Source organism: Puma concolor, chromosome D1, assembly GCF_028749965.1.
Source record: "Puma concolor isolate L17-30 chromosome D1, mPumCon1.1.hap2, whole genome shotgun sequence".
In the NCBI taxonomy this organism is placed as follows: domain Eukaryota; kingdom Metazoa; phylum Chordata; class Mammalia; order Carnivora; family Felidae; genus Puma; species Puma concolor.
The window spans coordinates 73,076,780-73,100,345 of record NC_141676.1 but is presented as its reverse complement, the minus strand read 5'-3'; the positions used below and the strand labels follow the sequence as shown (position 1 = coordinate 73,100,345).

The following is a 23,566-nucleotide window of genomic DNA, read 5'->3' as shown; positions in this document are numbered from 1 at the left end:
TTGTTGAAGGTTCATCTAATATATGTTTAGAAGTTGAAGCATATTGAATACATTTAAAAGCTTCTGAAGGGGTTTAGGCAAAGAAGAGGTATTATCACAATTCTTTTCTAGAAAGCTCATTTAGATTGCAAGGTGAAGACAATCTAAGGAAAGATCGGGAAAGATCGGGAATGAGTTGACCACAGATAACAGGAAGTAGAAGGATTCAAGGGATAGCCTTTATGGAAGAGAAATGCCAGAAAATGTGATGTGAGTGTGGAATGTTAAATGGGTAAAATTTTAAAATGAGACAGGTTTTGATTTGAAATGGGAACATCACCAAGGTTAGAAATGGAGGAGGTATGGCTAGTCTGGGTTAAGATAATGTTAGTTTGAGAAATGTGCCACTGTAAGTTCCTGTGAGATATCCTAGAAGAAATGTGCAGTAGGCAGTTGGATGCGTAAGGTTGGAACCTATGTGAAAGATTGGGATGGGACAGGGGCATTTCACAATTGTTGGAAAATTTTAGGCATTGGAGCAGAGGGTTTTCACATGGGAATTTTTGGAAGGAAAAGTAAAAAGTTTTCACATGGAAGGATAACTTGGGAAATCCCTGTATTAGTAACTCCAGCTGGGAAAGAGTAGCTGGAGAAGGCAAATTGTTAGAAAGAAACCAGGAGACAAGGATTTCCTTGAAGCCCAGGGTATGCAGGGTTTATAGCAAGAAGGACTGATGAAATATAAAGAACTTTGTAACATGCATGTAACAACTCGTGGATTCAGCAAAGAAGGTTCTGGGGAGATAAAGAGCAATCTCATTAAAACAGGAATAAAAGAGAGATTTCACTGATTGGAAGAATGATTGAGAGTTCCATAAAAAAGTCCAGTGAATATATACCTGTGAACAAGAAATAGGCTTTTTTGGAGTAAAAATGACAGCACAAAAGCCAAGACATCGGGTCAACCGAGTACGTTTGTTTTAATTTCAAAACTATGTGCATGAACAAACCACGTTTAAATGTTGGGAGGAAAATAGGGAAAGATAAAGTGAAAAAAAAGTGAGAAGAGAGTAATTAATACTGGAAGTTGGTTGTCTGTTGACCAGTGTCTCTAAGGACATGTGGAAGTCAGCTAAGAAAGGGGGTGTAGAGCCTTGAGCAGGATGAGTTAAGCTGCACTCATACACACAAGGTTCTGGTCTGCTTGCAGTTTGTGGACGTGGAAGCAAACATTTTAGAAAGATCTTATCTTATTCTAGGAAGTAATGTTTGCTATTATTTTCAGAAAGCGAGTTAGTCTGTAGCTAAAGTATCTGGGCATACAAGAGATGAAATGGATTTAGTAATGAGGATTCTTAGCATATTAGGCAGGACAATTATTAAATCACAAGTACCTATTATTAAGAAAACGTAGATATTTGGGGGAAGGAGTTAGAGTCAAGTTTTCACTTCTAGTGCCAAAAAATAACCAAATGGGCAGAAAAGGGGATCAGGGGGCAGAAAGATGTCCCTAAATTTCTGTTTTCAAGAATGTACCCAATTGCTAAATGTCAGAGCAGAAATAGCAGATGATAAGACAGGGAGAGCCTGCTCTGTGATCTAAACAATCCACTCACCGCAGGGTTATGTGTCTCTGCGGAGGGACATGATCCGTGCTGAATATCAGAAGGTGTACCACTTGCTTTACGAGGAAGAGAGACGTTATTTAGAGAGAATGGAAAAAGAAAGCAACGAGAATTTACAACAACTCAGAGCAAGTGAGGACAGCATGGACCAAAAGGGAAAACTCCTAAGAGGAATGTATGAGGACCTCAGGAAAACGTGTCATAAACCAGACGTGGAGCTGCTCCAGGTAAGGGCTGAGGAGAGTCACGGGGCTGCCTGGAGAAAGTCCACAATCTCTTCGTCTACCGTCACGCGTTGGCAGTGATGCTTTGTGATGCTGTGGGAGGGGCTTTACCTGTCTCGGTGATGCAGAAGTCCAAACGGAATTCTTGCCATACATAACAACCCAAGTCTGAAAAAGCAGGTTAAACACAATCCTAGAGAACACCTCCTTCTCAAGCTGTAATATACATTCACTTACTGATGGACAGCCCCGAGAAGCTTGTTTGAAGACTATGGATTTGTATGTGGACCTGGCAAAAATGAGAAATTTCAGAATCTATGCAATTCATTTTCTCTTTCTGTTTCCGTGTACATGATACAATTTGCTGGAATTGGGGCTTACCCACTCTTGGGAATAAGTAATGAGGTCTCTACTGCGAATCTTGCGGCATATACTGAGGTTTTTTTTTCTGTTTCTCTTTGCAGCATTTTGAAAACACTTTAAGAAGGTAAGTTTACGCCTATATTAAAAGTTTGAGAATTGTTTAAGAGTAATCAGGCTATTGGTGCTGAAATAGGAGCATAATTTATTATGATAATAGAACCCATTTTATAATATATTTATTTTTCCAGGTCTCATAAGGTAGAGACGCGTTTGTCATTTTGTGTAAGGTGGAGCTGGACAGGGCTCTGTGGAAGCACGTGCGGTTGGCAGTTCTGGGCACAAGCTGCGCATAGACAAAGCGCCATTTGCGATTTTAATGCTTAGAAACGTAACACATTGAGGATGTGGCCCAAAGCTGTGATAGGCTTATGTGGGAGAAATAGGTGTTTCCGAGAAGCATAGAGTGGGAGAAGGGAGAGAAAGCCACGGGGCAGGCGGGGGGAGGACCATGTAGGGTTTGGGCTCCCACGCAGCACGTGGCTGACTCCAGCTTCACGTGGAAAGGCTGTCTGTGGCACTTACGGAAGCTGGGACCTGGGAGCAGAATCTCTGCCCGGGCTAAGCTCCTCACCCCCTTGCTGTGCTTATATGGACACAGCATCTCGGTGGTGACCAGTGTGGATTAAAAATCAAAGTGCCCTTCTGTAATGTTCTCAGTTTCGAGCCATTTTGCAGAACCCCTGCTTGGCTGTGAAGAACCAGATCCTGAAATATTATGCCAGGATCAAAGTGTTAGGAGGTAGAATTGGGTTTAGTTTGCTCTTCATAAAATAAATGGATATTTGTTAAGTTTCCTCGTTTGTGGAGTTACATTCATAACTATTTACGATGCTAACTATGAGGATGTTAATGAAGCATCTTCACGGGGACGTAGATTAAATATAACCATTGTAATGAAAATGAACTCAGAAAGAGTAACTGACTGTTCTTTTTTGCAGGAGTGAGTCAGTGCAGCTGCACATGCCCCAACCTGTGGATCCACGGCTCAGTTCATGGCCCATCACGGGGCTGATAAAGAGACTCAACCATTTTCTTGGTAATAGACCGCCCTTTGGTGGGATAGCCGTACGTTCTCCTCAGCTAGTGTCTACGGGTTATGTTGCTCCATTGTACGATTGATGATTTCATATCTGGGCATTTTGTAACCCAAGTTGCCTTTGTGGAAAAATAATATATGTGGACCAACAAATAATATCTGGAGAAAAGCCCAGTACAATAGTTTATGATAAGCTACCTGGAAGTAAGCAATAGGAAAAGATAGTCGATGTGTGCATCATGCTGAGATTTGGTGTTAACTGTATGAAACACGTAAATCTGCATGAACATTCAGTACATTCCAGGTTTTGGGTTATGTGGTGATTACTGGCTGTGAGATGAGTAGAGAGTTTTGTTTTCTAGAATGTTTCACAATGAACACACTCTACACAGTACATCCTTTATTCACATAATACAAAAATACTTTGTATAAATCAATAGTGTTGAGAACAGAAAATGAATACTTCTACACAACCCCACAAAGTAAGCTAACCACTTACTGCATAATTTTCTTCTCAAAAATTACATTTGCTGAAAATTCTCACAAGCATTCTACTTGTAAAAGATACGAATTTTTCTTTCCGGTTATTTTATCTTGATATATATTGGTAAAAAACACCTAAATATGAGGCAAAGTGACCACTCTTTAGGAATTATTATTATTTAGAGTTATTCTTATTTTCTGAGAAGAGAAGTTGGCTACTCCTTTCTGTTACTGTCAATTACTAATGATGTCCCAATTTTAAAAGTTTCAGAGGAAAAAACCAGAGCTTAGCAATATCCCTCGTCTTTATGCATTTTAAGAAAATTCATAAATGTCTTCTATTTTGTCTCATTAATGATTTGCTCATTATGAAGACAGGCCCTGGCATACAGTAGATTTCTAGAGCTTCCTCACTGCCCTGGCCCTTGTTTCCAGGGAAAGCTAGAAACCCAGACACGATATAAAGCCCACGTCCACCAGGAATTGGTAACACTCCATGTTAATGGGACTGTTTCCTTCCTCCTACAGTGCCCATTTTTTTTGAAAACGAAACAACGACCTGTCACATGCCGCTGTTTGAAGATCTGAGACGTTGGCTCTTCAGTCGCGATCATCCTGACGTTGTCACTAATGCAACAAGATCAAAATACTTTCTGGCATGGGGAGCCCAGACATTTACCTGTGGTCAGCATTACTGGGAGGTGGATGTGGGGAACTGTCGGAACTGGGCCCTTGGATTTTGCGATGATTCTTGGACAATGAGGAATGACATGGCGCTTGACTCAGAGGGGATTTTTCTACTCTTTTGTATCAAAGAGGACAACCAGTGTCGTCTCTTTAGCTCCTCCCCACTGTCGCCTCAATATGTAGAAAGGCCTCTGGGTCACGTGGGGGTGTTCCTGGATTATGAGTGTGGTGTGGTGAGCTTTGTGAACGTGGCCAGTTGCTCCCTCATTTGCAGTTTCCTCTCACGTTCCTTCTGTCTTCCTCTCCGACCCTTTCTATGCTCTGCACCCTCGTGAGGAGGGACATGTCAGAAAGTGACCGCAAGCGTCAGCTCAGCGAAGTGCCTGCTTGAGGGTCTTCAACGTCTTCCTTTATCCAACCCATTGACTATTTTTAAAGGTTGATGATTACAAGTGTATACATTTGTTTCCATTGTATTTAAATAAAAATCTCTCTTAGAGGTTGATGCCATCTTTATTCTACGTCTTGTCCTTTCACTTGATTCCAAGGTAGCTGGAGGCGAAGAATACCTGAGTGGGTTTACTCCGCTGCATGGGTTAAAGCAAGAGCACAGGTTTCTTCTCACTGGCAGACCTGGAATTCTCTCCTCTTTGCTCTGCATCTGCTAAGGCGTGTTTCTTCACCAAGTCTCAGCTTTAAAATGTCTTCTTCATGGAACGGTTTTTTAAAGCTTCTGGACTAAATGAGGTCTCCTGATTGTATGGTCTCAGGAGACCTTATACTCTCTGTAAAGTCCACAAGCTAATATTGCCCCTCTTCCTCTTGTTTACCCATTATGAGAAGATATATGCCAGGCTAATGTATAGATATATTCCAGTAGGTAGCACTGAGTTTAACATGTAATTGACATTCAATAAATGAGTAAATTCATAGATGTTAAAAGGCAGCAAATAAGAATATGCTCTATCACTGTCAAAAAATGTGCTAAATGTAACCAAAATCAAATGAGAATACTCAGGAGTGTTATTTAATAGAAATGTGAATTAGGCTGCCTTTAAAATTGATAGGCTCAGCAAATTAGACACAAAGATACTTACTGAAACAGAACTTTGACAGAGATAATAAGACTGCATATTTTAGAAATTTTAATAATTTTAATGAAAATACCTGTAGTTACGGATAGCCTAAATTTATATGTACCCATGCAAGTTTTTGCTAATGATAATAATGAAGAGACAAATTTCATTAAAAATGGTTCTAAAGTTAGTCAAATAATAAAAGATAGAAATAAATGGTATATTAAACTATTATAACAATAAACATATTTTATTATATTTTTTATCCTGAATCATTATACATAATGCTGAATATTATTATATTTAATTCACTTACTGGAAGTTATGGGATACAATAAATAGAATCAGTATTTCAGATCTACAGGTTTGATTAAAAGTCTGGTAATGTGTTTGTTAATGAGAGGATATCTAGGGTAGTCTGAGAATAACTGAGCCCACCCATGGGTGGTAAATCTCACCCAGGAGTTTAATGACAGATGATTTGCATGATGGATCATTTGACAGAAGCAATATGAACACACATATGCATATATATGAATGTAGTATATGTTTTAATAGCATCATACACTTAATCACACTTATATTTTATTTGTTTGATTGTGTATTAGCATAAAAAGATTAAGATAAATACAACAATAAGGAGGAGTAGCAAACTTTTATTGCAGAGAGATAAATAAAACCAGCTAAATTGAAATGACGTGTAAATAATTTGTGTTTCATTTCCTTATATTGCAGAAAATCAGTAGCATAGAATGTGTTCTTGAGCATGAATTACTTTATGAAAGTGTCTTAAAATGAATTGACATTAATTCTTAATATTTAACAATTCACCAAAATATTGGTGAGGATACATCATAAAAAACCAACCAGCATTTATAGAAAGCATTCCATGTGTAGGCAGGAGCTTAAATTAATTCCATGAATGTCAGGAGCTTAAATTAATTACTCTTTCAGTCCTCACAATAATTATAAGTAGAATAAAGAGAAACGATTTATATTTCCAGATGAGGATAATGAGGAAGGAAGTAAGAAATGAGTTTAATCATAATATGAACAATTATATGCCAACAAATATGATAACCTGTAACCCTGAAATAGATAAATTCTTAGAGACATACAACCTACCAAGTCAGAATCATAAAAAAATAGAAAATCTGAATGCCAGGTTACTAGATTAGTCCTTTCTAGATTATTAGTAAAGAGATTGAAACAATAATCAAAAATCTCCCAACAAATAAAAGTACAGGACCAGATAGATGGCTTCAATGGTAATTTTTACCAAACATTTAAAGAAAAACTAATAACAATATTCCTCTACCTCCCTAAATATTGTAGAGGAGGAAATTCTCCCCAACTTATTTTATGAGGAGGCCAATATTACCCCGATACCAAAACCAGACAAGAAGCCACAAGAAAAAAAAAAAATACAAGCAAATATCTGTGTTTAACATGGATGCAAAAATCTATAACAAAATATTAGCAAACTGAATTCAACAATCCATTAAGAGGACCATACACTATGATCGGGTGGTATTCATTCCAGAGATACAAGGATGGTCCAACATTCCACAATTCATCAATGTGATGTATACCACATTAACAAACTGAAGGATAAAAATCATATGGCCATCTCAATAGATGGAGAGAAAGCATGTGATAAAATTCAACATCCAATCTTCATAAAAACTCACCACAAATCAGGTATAGATGGAATGTACCTCAACATAATAAAGGCCATCTATGAAGGCTGAAGCTGAATCTTCTCCTGAAATGGTGAAAAGCTGAAATCTTTTCCTCTAAGATCAAGAACAAGACAAGGAAACCCAATCTCCACCCTTTCATTCAACATAGTATTGGAAGTCCTAGCCACAGCAATTATTCAAGAAAGAGAAATAAAGTGTACCTAAATTAAAAAGGAAAAAGGAAAAGTGTCATTATTCGCAAATGGTATTATACATAGAAAACTCTGAAGACTCTACTAAAAAACTGTTAGAACTAATAAATTCAGTAAAGTTTCAGGATATGAAATCAGTATCAAAATTCTGTTAACTTTCTGGGGCGGCTTTGTGGCTCAGTTGGTTAACTGTCCAACTCTTGGTTTTGGCTCAGGTCAGGTCTCACAGTTTTGTGGGTTCGAGCCCCGTGTCCTACTCTGTGCTGACAGTGCAGAGCCTGCTTGTGACTCTCTGTCTCTCCCTCTCTCTGTTCCCCTCGCCCACTTGTGCTCTCTCTTTGTCTCTCAAAATAAATAAATAAAATTAAAAGAAAATTCTGTACTTTCTATATAGTAATAATGAAGTATCAGAAAGAGAAATTAGGAAAATAATCTCATTTACAGTGCATCAAAAGGAATAAAATACCTAGGAATAAATTTAAGTCAGGAGGTGAAAAATCTGTACACAGAAAACCATAAGCCATTGGTGAAAGAAATTGAGGAAGACACAAATAAATGGAAAGAGAATCCATGCTTATAGATTGGAAGAATATTGTTGAAGTGTCCATGCTACCTAGAGCAATCTACTGATTCAATGCAATACCTATACAAATTCCAATGGCATTTTTCACAGAGACAGAACAAATAATAAAATTTGTGTGGAACCACAAAAGACCTTGGATAGCCAAAGCAATCTTGAGAATAAAGAATAAAGCTAAAGGCATCCATCTCCCTGATTTCAGACTATGTCACAAAGCTATTGCGATGAAAACAGGATGGTATGGAGTTGAAAATAGACACAGAGATCAACAGAACAGAATAGAGAGCATGAAAATAAACCCACCCATGCGTGGCCAACTAAGTTACAACACAGGAGCCAAGAATATAAAGAAAAAAACACTTCGTCAGTGAATGGTGCTGAGAAAACCGGACAGCCACATACAAAAGAATGAAACAATACCACCATCTTACATCATGCACAAACATAAACTCAAAGTGGATGGAGGACTTGAATATAAGACCTGCAACCATTTTAAACTAGAAGAAAACATAGGCAGTGAGCTCCTTGACCTCAGTCTCAGAAACGATTTTTTTGGGTCTGACACCAAAAGCAAATGCAACAAAGCAAAAGAAAACAAATGAGACTACGTCAAATTGAAAGCTTCTGCACAGCAAAGGAAACCATTGATAAAATGAAAAGGCAATGTACTGAATGGGAGAAAGTATTTAAAAACAATATATCTGGGAATGGGCTAATGTTCAAAATATATAAAGAACACATGCAACTCAATAGCAAATAAATATATAAACAAACAAATAAAACAATCTGACCTAAAAATTGGCAGAAGAGGAGTGCCTGGGTGGCTCAGTCAGTTCAGCGTCCGACTCTTGGTTTCAGCTCAGGTCATGATCTCACGGACCATGAATTCGAGCCCTGCCTGGGGCTCTGTGCTGATGGTGAGGAGCTGGCTTTGGGTTTTCTCTCTCCCTCTCTCTCTGACCCTCCCCTGCTCTCTCCCTCCCTCCCTCACTCTCTTAAAATAAATAAATAAACTTAAAAAACTTTTTAAAAAGGGGACAAAATATCTGAATAGACATTTTTCCAAAGAAGACATATACATGGCCAACAGGTATACAAAATGATGCTCAACATCACTAATCATCAAGGAAATACAAACCAAAGTCACAATGACATAGCACCTCACATATATTAGAATGGCTATCATCAAGAAGATAAGATTTAATAATGTGATGGGGAGGATATGGAGAAAAAGAAACTCTGTAGACTGCTAGTGGGAATGTTAAAGTGGTACAGCCACTGTGGAAAATAGTATGGAGGTTCCTTAAAAAATTAAAAATAGAATTACCACATGACACCACAATTACACTTCTGTGTATTTGTCTGAAGAAAATTAAAATATTAATTTGAAAAGATAATCTGCACTTGCATGTTCACTGCAGCTCCTGGAGTACTACACACTGGGGAGAGGGAGATGCCTCTGGTGCTGACACAACTTTGGTTCAGAGCCATAGGACCACTTGTTCCTTCAAGGGTGCTGCAGTCAAACATGGTACAATATAGATTATGAGCTTCCCAGCTTTGCTTTCCCTTGCCAAACACTTAGGAAACTACAGCAGGGATGGTGGTGGAGTTAGCTCCCATCCTTCAATTTTTCAATCACTTATTTTTTTAAAGTTTATTTATTTATTCTGAGAGAGAGAGACAGAGAGAGAGACAGAGAGAGAAAGCTCTGGTAGGGGAGGACCAAAGAGAGAGAGGGAGAGAGAGAATCTCAAGTAGGCTCTGTGCTGTCAGCTCACAACCCAATGAGGAGCTTGATCCCAGGAACTGCAAGATCATGACCTGAGCCAAAATCAAGAGTTGGAAGCCCCTCAATAACCTTTTTAAAAACTTTTTCTCCTGTTCTAGCCTCAGTTTCTGTTAGGACAGTGTCTTTTCCCTGACTCCCTTGGGACCAGGAATTGCACGTCCCTGAAGCCCTAACCACCCACAGTAGACCAGCACTGTGCTGGATTTGGGGCCATGGAGATAGGTTCTTCTGCCCAATACAGTGAGGAAAGGAATGCCTGACAGTGCAGAGAGGTAAGGTGGCTGACACCGAGAGTTTTGAAAGCTTTTGCTGTATTTGTTCTTTTTTTTTTATTATTTTATTTATATATGAAATTTATTGTCAAATTGGTTTCCATACAACACCCAGTGCTAATCCCAAAAGGTGCCCTCCTCAATACCCATCACCCACCCTCCCCTCCCTCCCACCCCCCATCAACCCTCACTTTGTTCTCAGTTTTTAACAGTCTCTTATGCTTTGGCTCTCTTCCACTTTAACCTCTTTTTTTTTTTCCTTCCCCTCCCCCATGGGTTTCTGTTAAGTTTCTCAGGATCCACATAAGAGTGAAACCATATGGTATCTGTCCTTCTCTGTATGGCTTATTTCACTTAGCATCACACTCTCCAGTTCCATCCACGTTGCTACAAAAGGCCATATTTCATTTTTTCTCATTGCCACGTAGTATTCCATAGTGTATATAAACCACAATTTCTTTATCCATTCATCAGTTGATGGACATTTAGGCTCTTTCCATAATTTGGCTATTGTTGAGAGTGCTGCTATGAACATTGGGGTACAAGTGCCCCTATGCATCAGTACTCCTGTGTCCCTTGGATAAATTCCTAGCAGTGCTATTGCTGGGTCATAGGGTAGGTCTATTTTTAATTTTCTGAGGAACCTCCACACTGCTTTCCAGAGCAGCTGCACCAATTTGCATTCCCACCAACAGTGCAAGAGGGTTCCCGTTTCTCCACATCCTCTCCAGCATCTATAGTCTCCTGATTTGTTCATTTTGGCCACTCTGACTGGCGTGAGGTGATACCTGAGTGTGGTTTTGATTTGTATTTCCCTGATAAGGAGCGACGCTGAACATCTTTTCATGTGCCTGTTGGCCATCCGGATGTCTTCTTTAGAGAAGTGTCTATTCATGTTTTCTGCCCATTTCTTCACTGGGTTATTTGCTTTTCGGGTGTGGAGTTTGGTGAGCTCTTTATAGATTTTGGATACTAGCCCTTTGTTCGATATGTCATTAGCAAATATCTTTTCCCATTCCGTTGGTTGCCTTTTAGTTTTGTTGGTTGTTTCCTTTGCTGTGCAGAAGCTTTTTATCTTCATAAGGTGCCAGTAATTCATTTTTGCTTTTAATTCCCTTGCCTTTGGGGATGTGTCGAGTAAGAGATTGCTACGGCTGAGGTCAGAGAGGTCTTTTCCTGCTTTCTCCTCTAAGGTTTTGATGGTTTCCTGTCTCACATTCAGGTCCTTTATCCATTTTGAGTTTATTTTTGTGAATGGTGTGAGAAAGTGGTCTAGTTTCAACCTTCTGCATGTTGCTGTCCAGTTCTCCCAGCACCATTTGTTAAAGAGACTGTCTTTTTTCCATTGGATGTTCTTTCCTGCTTTGTCAAAGATTAGTTGGCCATACATTTGTGGGTCTAGTTCTGGGGTTTCTATTCTATTCCATTGGTCTATGTGTCTGTTTTTGTGCCAGCTGTATTTGTTCTTAAAGGGACAGTGCCTAGGGTCATTTGGCTTCTTGTACTTAGAGTACAGTGAAGAGAAGCCAGTGATATCAGGGAGAGGCATTCAAGGTTCTTCATGCATAGGGCAGCGTTCGTGCATCACCAGGAATGGGTAGGGCTCAAAGGAATCAGGAAGGCTCTTATGTTAGTGCCTGGCAGTCCTGGTTGGCCACTTCTAAAACAGTCGACACACAAAGGGTAGGTGGGAGGAGACTGAAGACACGGATCCTCAGCCCCAGAGTGAAAAGATCTAAACCTGAGATCACCAGGCAAAGCAGAGCCAGGATGGACCACTGTGACTATGATCCTGGAATTCCCTGACCCTCTCTTCTTTCTTGGCCCATCACTGAGCAGTTTGCCCCAAAGCTCATGGGCTCCCGTCTCTTTTGAGTCAGATCTGTACTTAGAACCCATCAGAAGAGGTTTTCTTTCCACTAGGTACTTCTTGCCATGGGGATGTGATGGAGGGGCACTCATCCCATACCACTTGTTAATGGGGTCCACTCCTTGCAGTACGACAAAAGGTGAGAGCCTTATCTCCAGAAATTCAGGTGGATTCCTTCACCCCAACAACATCCAAACCTGGCTTACAAAGATTATTCAGCAAAACAAATATCTAGCAAACACCAATGTTAACAAATCTGACAGCCAAGAGGAAATGAGTAAATTCAATGAAAGATACACACTACTGAAGCTAAAAATAAAAGAAAAGAAAATCAATAGTTCTCTATCAAAGAATGTGAATCTGTGGTTTAATAAATTCCCCCTCTGACTTGGGTTTTAAGAAAACATGGAGTATCAGGGATGGGATTTGCTCTTCTACCCCAGACAAGAAAAAGCCATAAATGTGGTATAAAACAACATTTTTCCAAGTTTCATAAGTAGCAGAGGAGAGTAAACAGAGAGAGGGAACAAATGAGGAGACCTCAAAGATGGTCCCATTTCACTTCCTGGAGATTTGCAGATGTAGCACAGTGGGGAGGAGGTCAGACAGCCCAGGGGTCGCCCTGAACTGAGGAGATGGTTGGAAAGTCAAGAATGTCAAAGTGGCTGCAGTCCCAAGACTGAATACTGTGGAAGGTAGAGCTGCACAGAGGAAGCACCCTAGAGGGTCATGGAGGACCCCACAGCTAGAGTCCACAGCTGGGTGCAAAGCAGTGAATGCTTGTGAGGACAACACTGCAGGTCAGGGAAAGAACCTCCCCAGAGAGCTGATGGAGAAGTACCTGTGCACAGTCAGGGCTACAGATGGTTCTCATCATCCCGAGAGGACAAGCCACACACTAGGGGGAGACCTGGTGGAATACACAGGAGAGTACTGTGCCAGTGGTGGGGGACATCCAGCCCATGTTAGAAGTCTCTGGCTACTTCTTACACAGTTTAAGAGCAAGTCTTCAAAGCTGGAGCCTCTCCCAGAGTTAATCCTACCATCCAGACAGGTCCTGTGCATGTCCTCAAGTCAAAGAAGCAACAGAAAAGAGAACAAGAAAGGGGATTTAATCCCTGAACTGGGACAACAGAGGCCCTTTCCCCAGAGGAAAAAAAAAAAAAGGCTCTCTCTTCGGGCAAAGGTCTTTCCCTATTGCCACTCATCGCAGCTTTGTCACTGGGGCTGACCTTGCGTCAGGGCTGGGTGAGAAAAAGGAAGAAGAAAAGGATTTTTTTTCCCACACTTTGATGTGTGAGGGGCCTCTCTTCCTGGTCCTTTGGCTAGAAGGGGGTGTTTCTTTGGGGGCTTTTGCCATATGCTCCTGCTGTGAAGTTCAGAGAAGTGGATCTTCCTTTCATCCAGTCAATGTTAGGGAAGAGAAGAGGAAAAAGAACTCCTTAACACTCACCCCCATTATGGGTAATTAATGATTCCAATGTTAACTCATCTCATTTCACATTCTATTCTTAATGCCTCAGAGTCCTCACATACAAAGTCCTTATTTTTGGTGCTCTGCTCAGCATGTCTACTTGTCATCTCTGGATGAGACTTTGGGGGATTGATTCCATTTTGACCAGTGCTAGAGGTCAACACCAAACTGTTAAGCATGCAGCAATTCTTGGAAACTTCCAAGAGGTGAGAGCATCATCATATTGCTTTAAATAATCCCTAGGCAATTCTTTGAAATTTAGGATAGTTTCTTCACTACTACATCTTCACAGAAGTGAATTTAATTGCCAGAATATTACCTCTCTTCCAAAAGAATCTTGAGTAGGGAGAGAAGAGGAAGGGACAGCAGGAGAAAGGAAGGGGGAGAGAGAGAGATCGATTCCTTCTTTACACAAAAGAAAAAAAAAAACCTTTTTCCTTGTGATGAGAAATCTTAGGATTTACTCTCTTAACTACTTTCCCATATACCATGCAGCAGTGTTAGCTATAGTCATCATTTTGTACCTCACATCCCTAGAGAGTTTGACTTTACTGTCTGGCTATTTTGCAAACTTCTAAGATCTAAGACTGAAGCATTTTTTGAAGTGAAATTTGTTGGCCATTTGATATTTTATGTGGTTGAGAACTGAGGTTGATTGACGTTTATGCATCCTCCAAAATGTATATATGTATAGTTTTACTATATGTAATTTCTTTAAAAATACTGCAGTATCCAAACATCTAGGTCTTACTGTCTGTATAAGTATCACTCTGGTAAAAATTGTCTACATTCCTGGAATACTGTGCTCATCACCAAGAATGACCTACAGCAACACTAGGCAGTCAAATTATATACAATTTATCTCTTTTCAGTTAAAAGTCATTTCTGACCCATGAATCTGAACAGTAACATAATTCATTTCTTTATTCAACAATATTTCTCAGCACTTCCTATCTTACTGTGTCTACATTATCTTAACCTTTGTTGGTTATATATATAGCCTTTGCTTTTAATAATTTTGACACATTCTTTTTTTAATGTTTTATTTATTTTTGAGGGAGTACAAGTTGGGGAGGGGCAGAGAGAGAAGGACAGGATCTGAAGCGGGCTCTGGGCTGATAGCAGCCAGCTCAATGTAGGGCTTGAACTCATAAATCATGAGATCATGACCTGAGCCAAAGTCCAACGTTCAACCGACTGAGTCATCCAAGTGCCCTGACACATTCCTTTATTTATCCAAATATTTTGTTCTATCTCTCATGTCCCCAGACTGGTGTTTCATTCTTGGAATGTGCTACGAAGAGGAGTGACATTGGCCGTCCCTTCTAGTGATTTGCAAGTTAGAAAAGAAGATCCAAATTCTGTTGTGAGTTTTACAAAGGGAAGGGATAAGCTGTTGTTGAGCTTTGTTATAATGTGACCTAAACTAGTCCAGTAAACTGAGAACTTATGGAGGGGGAAGTTAGCCAGATGAATTCAGGGAGAAGAGAATTCCACATGATATTGAGTTTTGACAAGAACTGTCTGGAAGGAGAATCCTCTGTGCTCTGTGTTCATCCATTTAGCTAGTTTCCACATCAATGCATTCTTTCACCTCTAGCAAGCCCAGATAGCAAATGAAAAGTGAACATATCCCACACAATATAATAAAAGCGAGTACTTTTATTTCAATAAAATAGAAAAGACAAATGTATATCCTTCACAGTGTCACCACTTTAAAAAATAATACAACACATGTATCTCCTGAAGGTAAAATGAAGTTCAAGACCATGAGGCATCAGTGATTTTCCCCACTCAAGAAGTCACCAGGATAGAACCCTCCCCAGCTATTAAAATTGCTAAGACCTTGGTCAGGTTTGTGAGCTGTTCCTGATCATTTGGGTCCATAGCAAATGAAAGGTCTGAGAGGGAAGGAGAAGGAACAGGAAAGGAAATTACAAATGAGGGAACTTTTGGCAACATTAACAAAGCTTACTATACCAAATTCATAATCTAAAAACACCCCTACCAAGCCCTGGGGTCTTGGAATGTAGTGGCGCAGTGGCGGGGAGGCAGAGAAGAGACGGCAATGGTCATCCACGTTGACACACAGAAGTAGAAAGATACCCTCAGAGTTGAGCAGCATGTCATGGCGTTTTGTCCAGGATTCCCTGCAAAGTCCTATAATCCAATTCTGAGAGTTTCCCACATCCACCTCCCAGTAATATTTGCCAGAGGTGAAGGTCTGAGCTGCCCAGGAAGGCTTATACTGTGGACTCGCTGGACTGTGGGGCAGGTCTTGATGGTCGGGACAGCACTGCAAACGTCTCAGGTCTTCAAACAGAGGCACACGGTAATTCCTCATCTTATCATCAAATGTAATGTACACTTAAGTAAAATGAAAACAGTGAAGTCAAAGAACAGAGTTTAAAATTTCTGTGGGACAAGTGCTATAGTGTTCTAGCAAATGCTGAACAACCAAATCTCTAAAACCAAACAAAACTGGTTTGTTTGCTGGGAACACTCCCACACCACCATGGCCAGTTTCAAGGTACTTACCACTTAGTAATTCCTCGTAAAATTCTGGAACATGTAACAGCTTTCATGGCAGAGTCCACACTAACTGCCCCAGAACACTCCTTTATCACAAGTGACTATACAGGGTGTGTGTCATTGGAAATCCAGAGACCCATTGGGGAGAAGCGGCTTCTTGCCTAAGCAAGTAAATCTCTATTCATACAACTAGATGAAAAATAATTCTGAGAATACTTAAAGATGTAGGATGGCAGGATCTGGTTTTATTCTCATTAGCTCATTGAAAATTTGGGAGCCTGCTCATTGATGCCAAGTAAATACCAAGATGGCCCTTCACTCACTTAAGCTTTCTCATTTATCAACTTGCACAAAATCAAATAAATATAGTAACAGTAATAAATATTATATATCATTTCAAAAATATGATACTGTTATTCTTATTAGTCTTAAATAGTGATAACTTTGTCCAAACACAAAGATGTAACATGTCGACAAGCAATGGGAAAATAAATTGGAAATCCATATTTGCCTTTTTTTTTTTTTTTTTTTTTTTCAGAAGTGGTTCCTTTCGCTGAATTTCTAACTCCGGCATCATGGACTCAGAATCCAACCTATCCCATCCCATGCCTGCTTCTCCTGTCAGCCAGGCTCACTGTCTACTTGTTTCTTAGGGACAGCGAATCCACACAGCAAATCATGTGTTCCATGTGTTTCCTGGTTGTACCTGTTTTTTATAAACATTTTTATCCCTTTCTAAATCTAAAATCTAATGATTTTTCAAATACATTCACTAACTTAAATTTTTAGATAAACATTTAAATAACAATTTAAGGTGCTTCTAGGAATCTGAACATCTACGTATAACTACAATTAACAACTATAAGTTAAAATACACTGAATGAATATGCAGTTTTATGTGTCAAGTGCTTTCAGGGTGCCTGGGTGGCTCAGTTGTTTAAGCGTTTGACTCTTGATTTCGGCTCAGGTCATGATCCTACGGTTCATCAGATGGAGCCCCATGTCGGGCTCTGCGCTGACATCAAACTGACAGTGTGGAGCCTGCTCAGGATTTTCTCTCCCCCTCTCTCTCTGCTCCTTTCCTGCTTGCCTCCCCATCCCCCAACAAATAACTATTTATATGTCAAGTGCTTCATTTTTTTAAACTCACTGTAAATTGTCATATAAGTGTTATATTTAATTGTTTTTGACTGGCTTCAGGTATCTAACAATAAAATATGGTTAGTTACAAGGGTTTGCATATTTACCTGCTTCCCAGTTCTCTGCAAAGACTAATAGAGCAATGAGGAGAGGTCCTCCAGGTGTATCTCCTCATGGAGGAAATAGTGGGGTCTCACCAGGGCACCACCTCTTACCTCGGAAGTTGTTAAGCCTTTCAGACATCCCGGTGATTGTCCACTCACTGAGCTGTGGGTCCGCAGGCTGGGGCAAGTGCGCCTGCACTAACTGACTCCTGCAAAGAAACAGAACCACTTACTGACCCCTCTAGTCCTATCATAAGCCTCCCTTGAAGATGCTCCTTCAAAATCCTCACAATTGGGTGCAAAGGGTCAGAGTTTAACTCCACAAACTGAGGGATGTTGTAGTTGTTCTTGTATTTTATAACTAGCTACTGTGCTCTTATCACTTCAATTTCAGTAAGATAGATCACTCACAAATGTGTTTTCTCCCTTTGCCTTCCCTATGGACAGCACACAGCTGTTCTCATTTAGTTCCTGAAACCCAATAGGTGTCAAATAGAGCTTAACAGGGCCTAATATATAGAGCTTAATCTCTGTAGGGGTTTTCATCTTTTTCCCTCCCCTCTCTTCTCATCATCCTTCCACCTGCTGCCTCTCTGAGCTTATTTGTTTTTTTTTTTTTAATGTTTATTTATTTTGAGAGAGAGAGAGAGACAGACAGACAGACTACAGACTACAAGTAAGGGAGGGTCAGAAAGAGACAGACTCAGGCTCCAGGCTCTGAGCTGTCAGCACAGAAAACAATGCGGAACTCGAACCCTTGAATCCTCAAGTTGAGAGGTCATGACGTGAGCCGAAGTTGGACTGAGCCACCCAGGCACCTCTCTCTGAGCTTATCTGCCTTTCCCATAGAATATGGGGAATAATCCTCAAATAATTAGGATTTTGAAAATTAGAGGCAGGAAAAACAGTTATATTTGGCAACTTCTGCATTAAGCCTTGCAGCTGAAGCCACACCCTGCTTCAACCCTCGCTTTTACCTAAGAGTGGTCAATATAAAACCGAGAAGTGTCTTAGACAAGGAATAAATGAGGGCATAAAGAAACTTGTCATAAAAAGTTGTGGGTCCATCTCAGCAGAAATAACCTGACCACTGTCACCGATGCCATAACTTGGATGGAGGGGCAAATTTACCTTTTCATGATGTCTCCCAAATCCTGTAACGAGAAAGAGGAAGGCTTAGCTTTGAGCACAAGATATTCCCCTGTTTAGTCTAGTCTGAGGCTATGAGACTGAACTGGAAAATTCTCTATCTCCACTTTCTTCCTTGGTAAAATCATTTGCCCTTCTCCTTATCCTTAAAAAGATAAGATTTGGTCTTCTATTTATATGGTCTTCTATTTATTATATGATAAAATTATGATCATGATAAAATTTAAAGCAGAAGATGTTCTTAGAGCCAACAATGGCTCTTTGGTTGTAATATACAGTGAGATTCACGAAGGGTTTCTTCAAAGTTCTTATAAGGGTGTGTGGGCTCTAAATCTACAATTTCAAAAGAGAAAGAATGGATACATCCCACATACTGACAAGTCCAGATACAAAATTGAATTATGCATTTAAAAGCTGCTTTGTGGCAGTTGGTTAGAAACTCTTAGTAGAAAAAGTGAGATGATGATTTTTTTCTGGATCTGTTCCTCACATTTCTATATAGTTTTCCTTTTCCTGTATAAGGTGGATGTGACCCTGGATCTCTGGGTTATACTGGAGGAGCAAAGCCTGCTTTTGCACAGAGGAGGCAGAATTTGAACTTTGGAACCAGAAAAATAATGGAGGTCAAAAGGGATATGGATCTCAGTGGATATAAATGATTTCCAGCCAGGCTCATGTTCATCCTTCCTCAGTCCTTACCTGGAGCAGGTGCACATCTGCTTTGAGGCACATTTCCTTCAGCTCCTCATAGATTCTTTTCAGGAGTTTCCCCATTTGAAGCATTCTAGCTACATTTCTCCGGAGTCGATGAAAAATTATCTTGCCTTCAATTGCCAGGCTCTCTAAATGTTTTTGCTTTTCTTTGTGGAGGTATTGGTACACCTTAGGATATTCAGCCTTGATCATCACCATCCTTAGATTTACAAAACCCTGAAGTGACATTGGTTTAATTAGGTCATGTATCTGGAAAGTTTTACTCTTCTCTCATTATCTACAGTTTGCATGCTATGCCCAATGTTCTGGTCTTAGTCTGTTGGGCTGCTTTTACAAAAACGCCACAGACTGGGTACCTAATGAATACAGAAACTATTTCTCACAGTTCTGTGTGCTGGGGAGTCAATGATTGATGCTGGCAGATTTGGCATCTGGTGAGAGTCTACTTCCTAGATAGCCATCGTTTCGTTGTGTTCTCAAATGGCAGATGGCACAAGGGACATTCCAGGGTCTCTTTTAGATGAGCACTGGTCTCATTACTGAGGACTGTGGCCTCGTGACCTAATCACCTCACAAAGCCCCCACTCCTATTGCCATCACGGGGGTTAGAGTTTGAACATACAAATTGGGGGAGGAAGCAATTCAGATCATAGAAGTACTACATACATTTTTAGGTCTTTCTCCTTCTAAGAAACCACATATTTGGCTTCTTTCTTACCTTCCTCCCTCCTTCCTTTTCATTTATTTGTTTGCCTGCACCTCTGCTTCCAACTACTTACTCTCAAACTTCCATATTTTCATGTGAAAATAGAAAATTAAGATCAAATTTTGTTGTTTTACAGGATTCATAACAATCTCAAAATCATAATCCATTCTTCTCAATGCTTGTACTTACAAACTGACTATCTGCTCTCAGGAAAAAGCAACAATTTGCTTCCTCAGGAAAACAGAGGACATCACATGTGATCTTTTTAAATTACCTCCATTCCTAGGAGAGGGTGGGTGATGGGTACTGAGGAGGGCACCTTTTGGGATGAGCACTGGGTGTTGTATGGAAACCAATTTGACAATAAATTTCATATATAAAAAAAAAAAAAATAAAATAAATTACCTCCATTCCTTACACACTCTCTTCCACCAGTGCTGGGCTCTGCCTGCCTCTTACTACCAGGGCTAAACCCATCTCCTCTTTACTGGTCCCCCTGTCTTGTCTTCTCAGAGATATTACTGGTCTACATTACTATCCCACAATACTAGTTTTTGCCTTGCCTTCATGTCTCTGTGTCTCTCTCTCCCTTGTCCTATGGACCTGTCTCCATTTTATTCTCTCATTCAGACACTTTTTCACACTCTCTTTCCCTTTCTTTTCACACAGCTTTTAAACATATACACATTTATCAAATTATTTTGGAAATGTCAAAACTAAATATCATTATTATAATGACTTTATCCAGCTTCTACGCTAACACTTTCATTGCCATCAAAGCCAGACTTATTGACCAAATGTGATCAAACTCACTGTGCCCAGGGATGCAATTTTCAACTATTCATCCAAGCAATGAGTCTTCCCTTCTGTCTCGTACCCGTTCCTGAACCACACATTCCAACAATAGGTTCCAACCAAGAGCCTATTTTTACTAAATTGAAATAATATGATTCATTCTTATAGTACTTCACCTTCTTTCCACATTTGATCCTGTTTACTACTCATTTCTTTTACTAATCTCTTCTGTCTCCTCTGCTCTGGGAAGCTGCATTCTCAGGTGCTCATCTCCCACCATCTTCTAACAACCACTCAGATCTCTGCCCAGATGTAACCTTGGCAGTGGTTACACCAGCACATCCCAGCCTGCACTCCTTATACCCATTTTCTGCTTTCATTTTATTGCAAGGACTTCATAAATGTCATATAGCTTAAATTTTACTTCTTAAATTTCTGGATTGAGTTCTCTCACTAGATTATAAACTACTGAGGTCAGTGATTTGTTTCTCTTTTTGTCCAGTTATATATCTCTTTGTTGGCCTAGAACAGTGAGCAACATACCATAGGCCCTCATATGAATGAATGTTTCATCAGAAATCCATCCTAAACAATCAAGCTAATGTTCTTATTCCTCTTTGGCACTCTCATAGCACCATGTACAGATTCCTGTTCAGTGAATTATTATTCCCTAATATTGCCTTTTTATAGGTCTCTAGGTCTCCTCTAGTACTGCTCAAGTTCTTTGAAAATAATGGTGTCATTTTCTTCTTTAGATCAGGTTCTCTGTTCCTCTTTGTGAATCAATAAATGACACAATCAAAAATCCTTAACTAGGCATTTGCATTCTTGACCTGGCTACGATTACATTTCTAGCCACACTTCTCACTATGTTCTGCTTCATACCCTATCTACTAATCAGTAGGACCAGCACCGAGATCTCAAACAATTCCATGGGTTATCTGGTTTGTCTCATCTTTAGTTTTCTTGTCCCTCAGAACTCTTTGCCATCAATACCCAGGAAATTAAATTCTAATAACTTATTTTATCACACTGATGTTTTACTGGTTTGAGAAGCTTTTGTTAACATTCAAAGTTTACTAAGTTCCTACGGAAGTCTGTATTTACCTCCATCCTACTGATCATTGCATTCTGCCTTGTGAGAGTGCATTTTCTTGTCCCTGATAATGTATTAGTGGCACATATTGCTTTATCCAGAAAAATCAGGGAAAGGCTTTTAGTTATACAATGGACTCAATGTGAAATCCTGCACTGAAGGTCATGTTTTCATACAGTTCTTATATGTAGCTCTTTTTCTGATCATCTGGTCAGGGAACATTATGATTTAACTTAGGTTCTTCCACTGTCAGTTACCATGGTATCTGTCCCAAGCTGGTTCCATGGGAAACAGGGCTTCCCACTTACCTGCCATACTCTAAGTAAGTTGTACTCTTTGTTTATATTTCTCTGATTTCTCTGCCTGTTTTTCCAAATAGATTTCATTTGCATCAGAAGTTTCTCCTGTAAAAGAACTACAAATTTGAGCACTAGAAAAACAAATATGTAATTTTCAGATACCTCAAAAAGTGATAAAGGGATAGACATGAGAAAAATAAAAAAGGAAGCAGAGATGTCAGTGAGTTTCTTTGGGAATGCAAGTAAGTCAAAACTGGGAGGCTGACCAAAAGTAGAGTTCCTGAATTTGGAAATGAAATCCATTATCTGAGGAATCTAGTACTGATATTATATGTAACATGGAACATTTTCAGAAATGGATCTTAATTCATATTAATTTTGAAATGATAGCCATCATGTTTTCTATGGCATGATTAGAACATATTGAAGAGCCTTATTGTCATCATGGCAGAAGTAGCCAATGACTGTCAACTGCCACTAGAGATTATCCACCTGGCCAGTTACACTGAAACACCAGCACCCTCTTCAAGTCATCATCATTCCTCTCCCCCAGCCTAATGGAATTTAAACTTCAGAGGAGCAAGGATGTTTGTTTAGTTTCTTCGGTGCTGTATCCATAGGTTTTAGAATCATGCCTGGCAGATGGTGTTTACAAATTCTACTTGTTTAAGGCATAAGAGAAGAAAAATAAAATCACTTTTGCTCATTGCCTATCAGATATCAAGTCCTCCACATTTCACATGCATTCAGAGGCAGTACTTACCCTGCAGTGCTCAGCAACCTGTGAAACTGGACAGTGTATGTGAGTGGTATGCCCTGGCGAATGAGAGCATTGCAAACACAGGAGGCTCTTGTCAGTTGGACAGAAGATATTCTTCAGTGCTTGGTGTATCCAACACACCTGCCTGGCAGACCTCGGTAACTTCTTGGCAACTGATTCTTTTTTAGCACGAGCTTGTCCCTCAGCAGAAATAATGCTTTTCAAGTCCATGCGTGGAGATACTGCCCTGCATACAGGGCAGCGGGTAGGATGCTGTGCATCTTCCCACAGGAGGCAGAGACACGGAGTACAAAAGCTGTGTCCGCAGTTAATGGTGACAGGGTCTGTGAAATAGTCCTTGCAGATGGAACAGATAAGCAGACTGGGAGCGTAGCGCACAAAAGTAGAATCCATGTTTCTGAGGAAATAAACGGAAATAAAATAAATAAGCTTTTGCTCACTAATACACACATGCATGATAACAGGATGGGTGGTGCTTGGAGTAAGACGGTGAGGCGGAAGGAGAGTCTTCCAGACTGAGAGCCTGCGTCCTTGTTTTCCAGCCATGGCCTCCAGCCCTGCTTTTCAGCTTCCATTAGAAATTCAGGATTTGTCAGCCATGTTGTCTCTTTTACAAAGACATCAGAGGTTTTGGCTCACCCCTAGTCATAGTAGGGGGCATTGCTTTTGTCTAAAGATATCATGGGTTCCCCTTATTTTCTCTTCTTTGATTGGTTAGCACAGGTATGTGCTCCAATTCTGGCCAATGAAATAAGAGAAAGAAAGACTCCCAGAAGAGTCTATAAGAGGTTTTCTTGTTCTAGAAGAAACATGGAAGAAAAATCTGCTTTTTCTG

The 23,566-nt window shown here is 39.9% G+C and overlaps 2 protein-coding genes and 1 long non-coding RNA gene across 3 annotated transcripts in view; 2 read left to right on the top strand and 1 right to left on the bottom strand.

Moving 5' to 3' along the window:
* LOC147576806 (uncharacterized) overlaps positions 1-23,566 on the top strand; it is an 859,087-nt gene that overhangs the window by 127,714 nt on the left and 707,807 nt on the right. The window lies entirely within an intron of this gene.
* Positions 1,625-4,903, top strand: LOC147576810 (tripartite motif-containing protein 43-like). Its single transcript, XM_086679306.1, has 4 exons — positions 1,625-1,831; positions 2,293-2,315; positions 3,190-3,287; positions 4,299-4,903. The coding sequence occupies exons 1-4, from the start codon at positions 1,625-1,627 to the stop codon at positions 4,790-4,792; spliced, it is 822 nt and encodes a 273-aa protein (XP_086535432.1). The 3' UTR covers positions 4,793-4,903.
* On the bottom strand, positions 15,289-23,124 carry LOC112866047 (tripartite motif-containing protein 77-like). The gene is made up of 6 exons (XM_025929083.1): positions 22,714-23,124; positions 21,960-22,055; positions 19,040-19,270; positions 18,323-18,345; positions 17,303-17,400; positions 15,289-15,782 (listed from the first exon to the last, which is right to left on the bottom strand). Exons 1-6 carry the CDS (start codon positions 23,122-23,124, stop codon positions 15,289-15,291), a joined length of 1,353 nt encoding a protein of 450 aa, XP_025784868.1.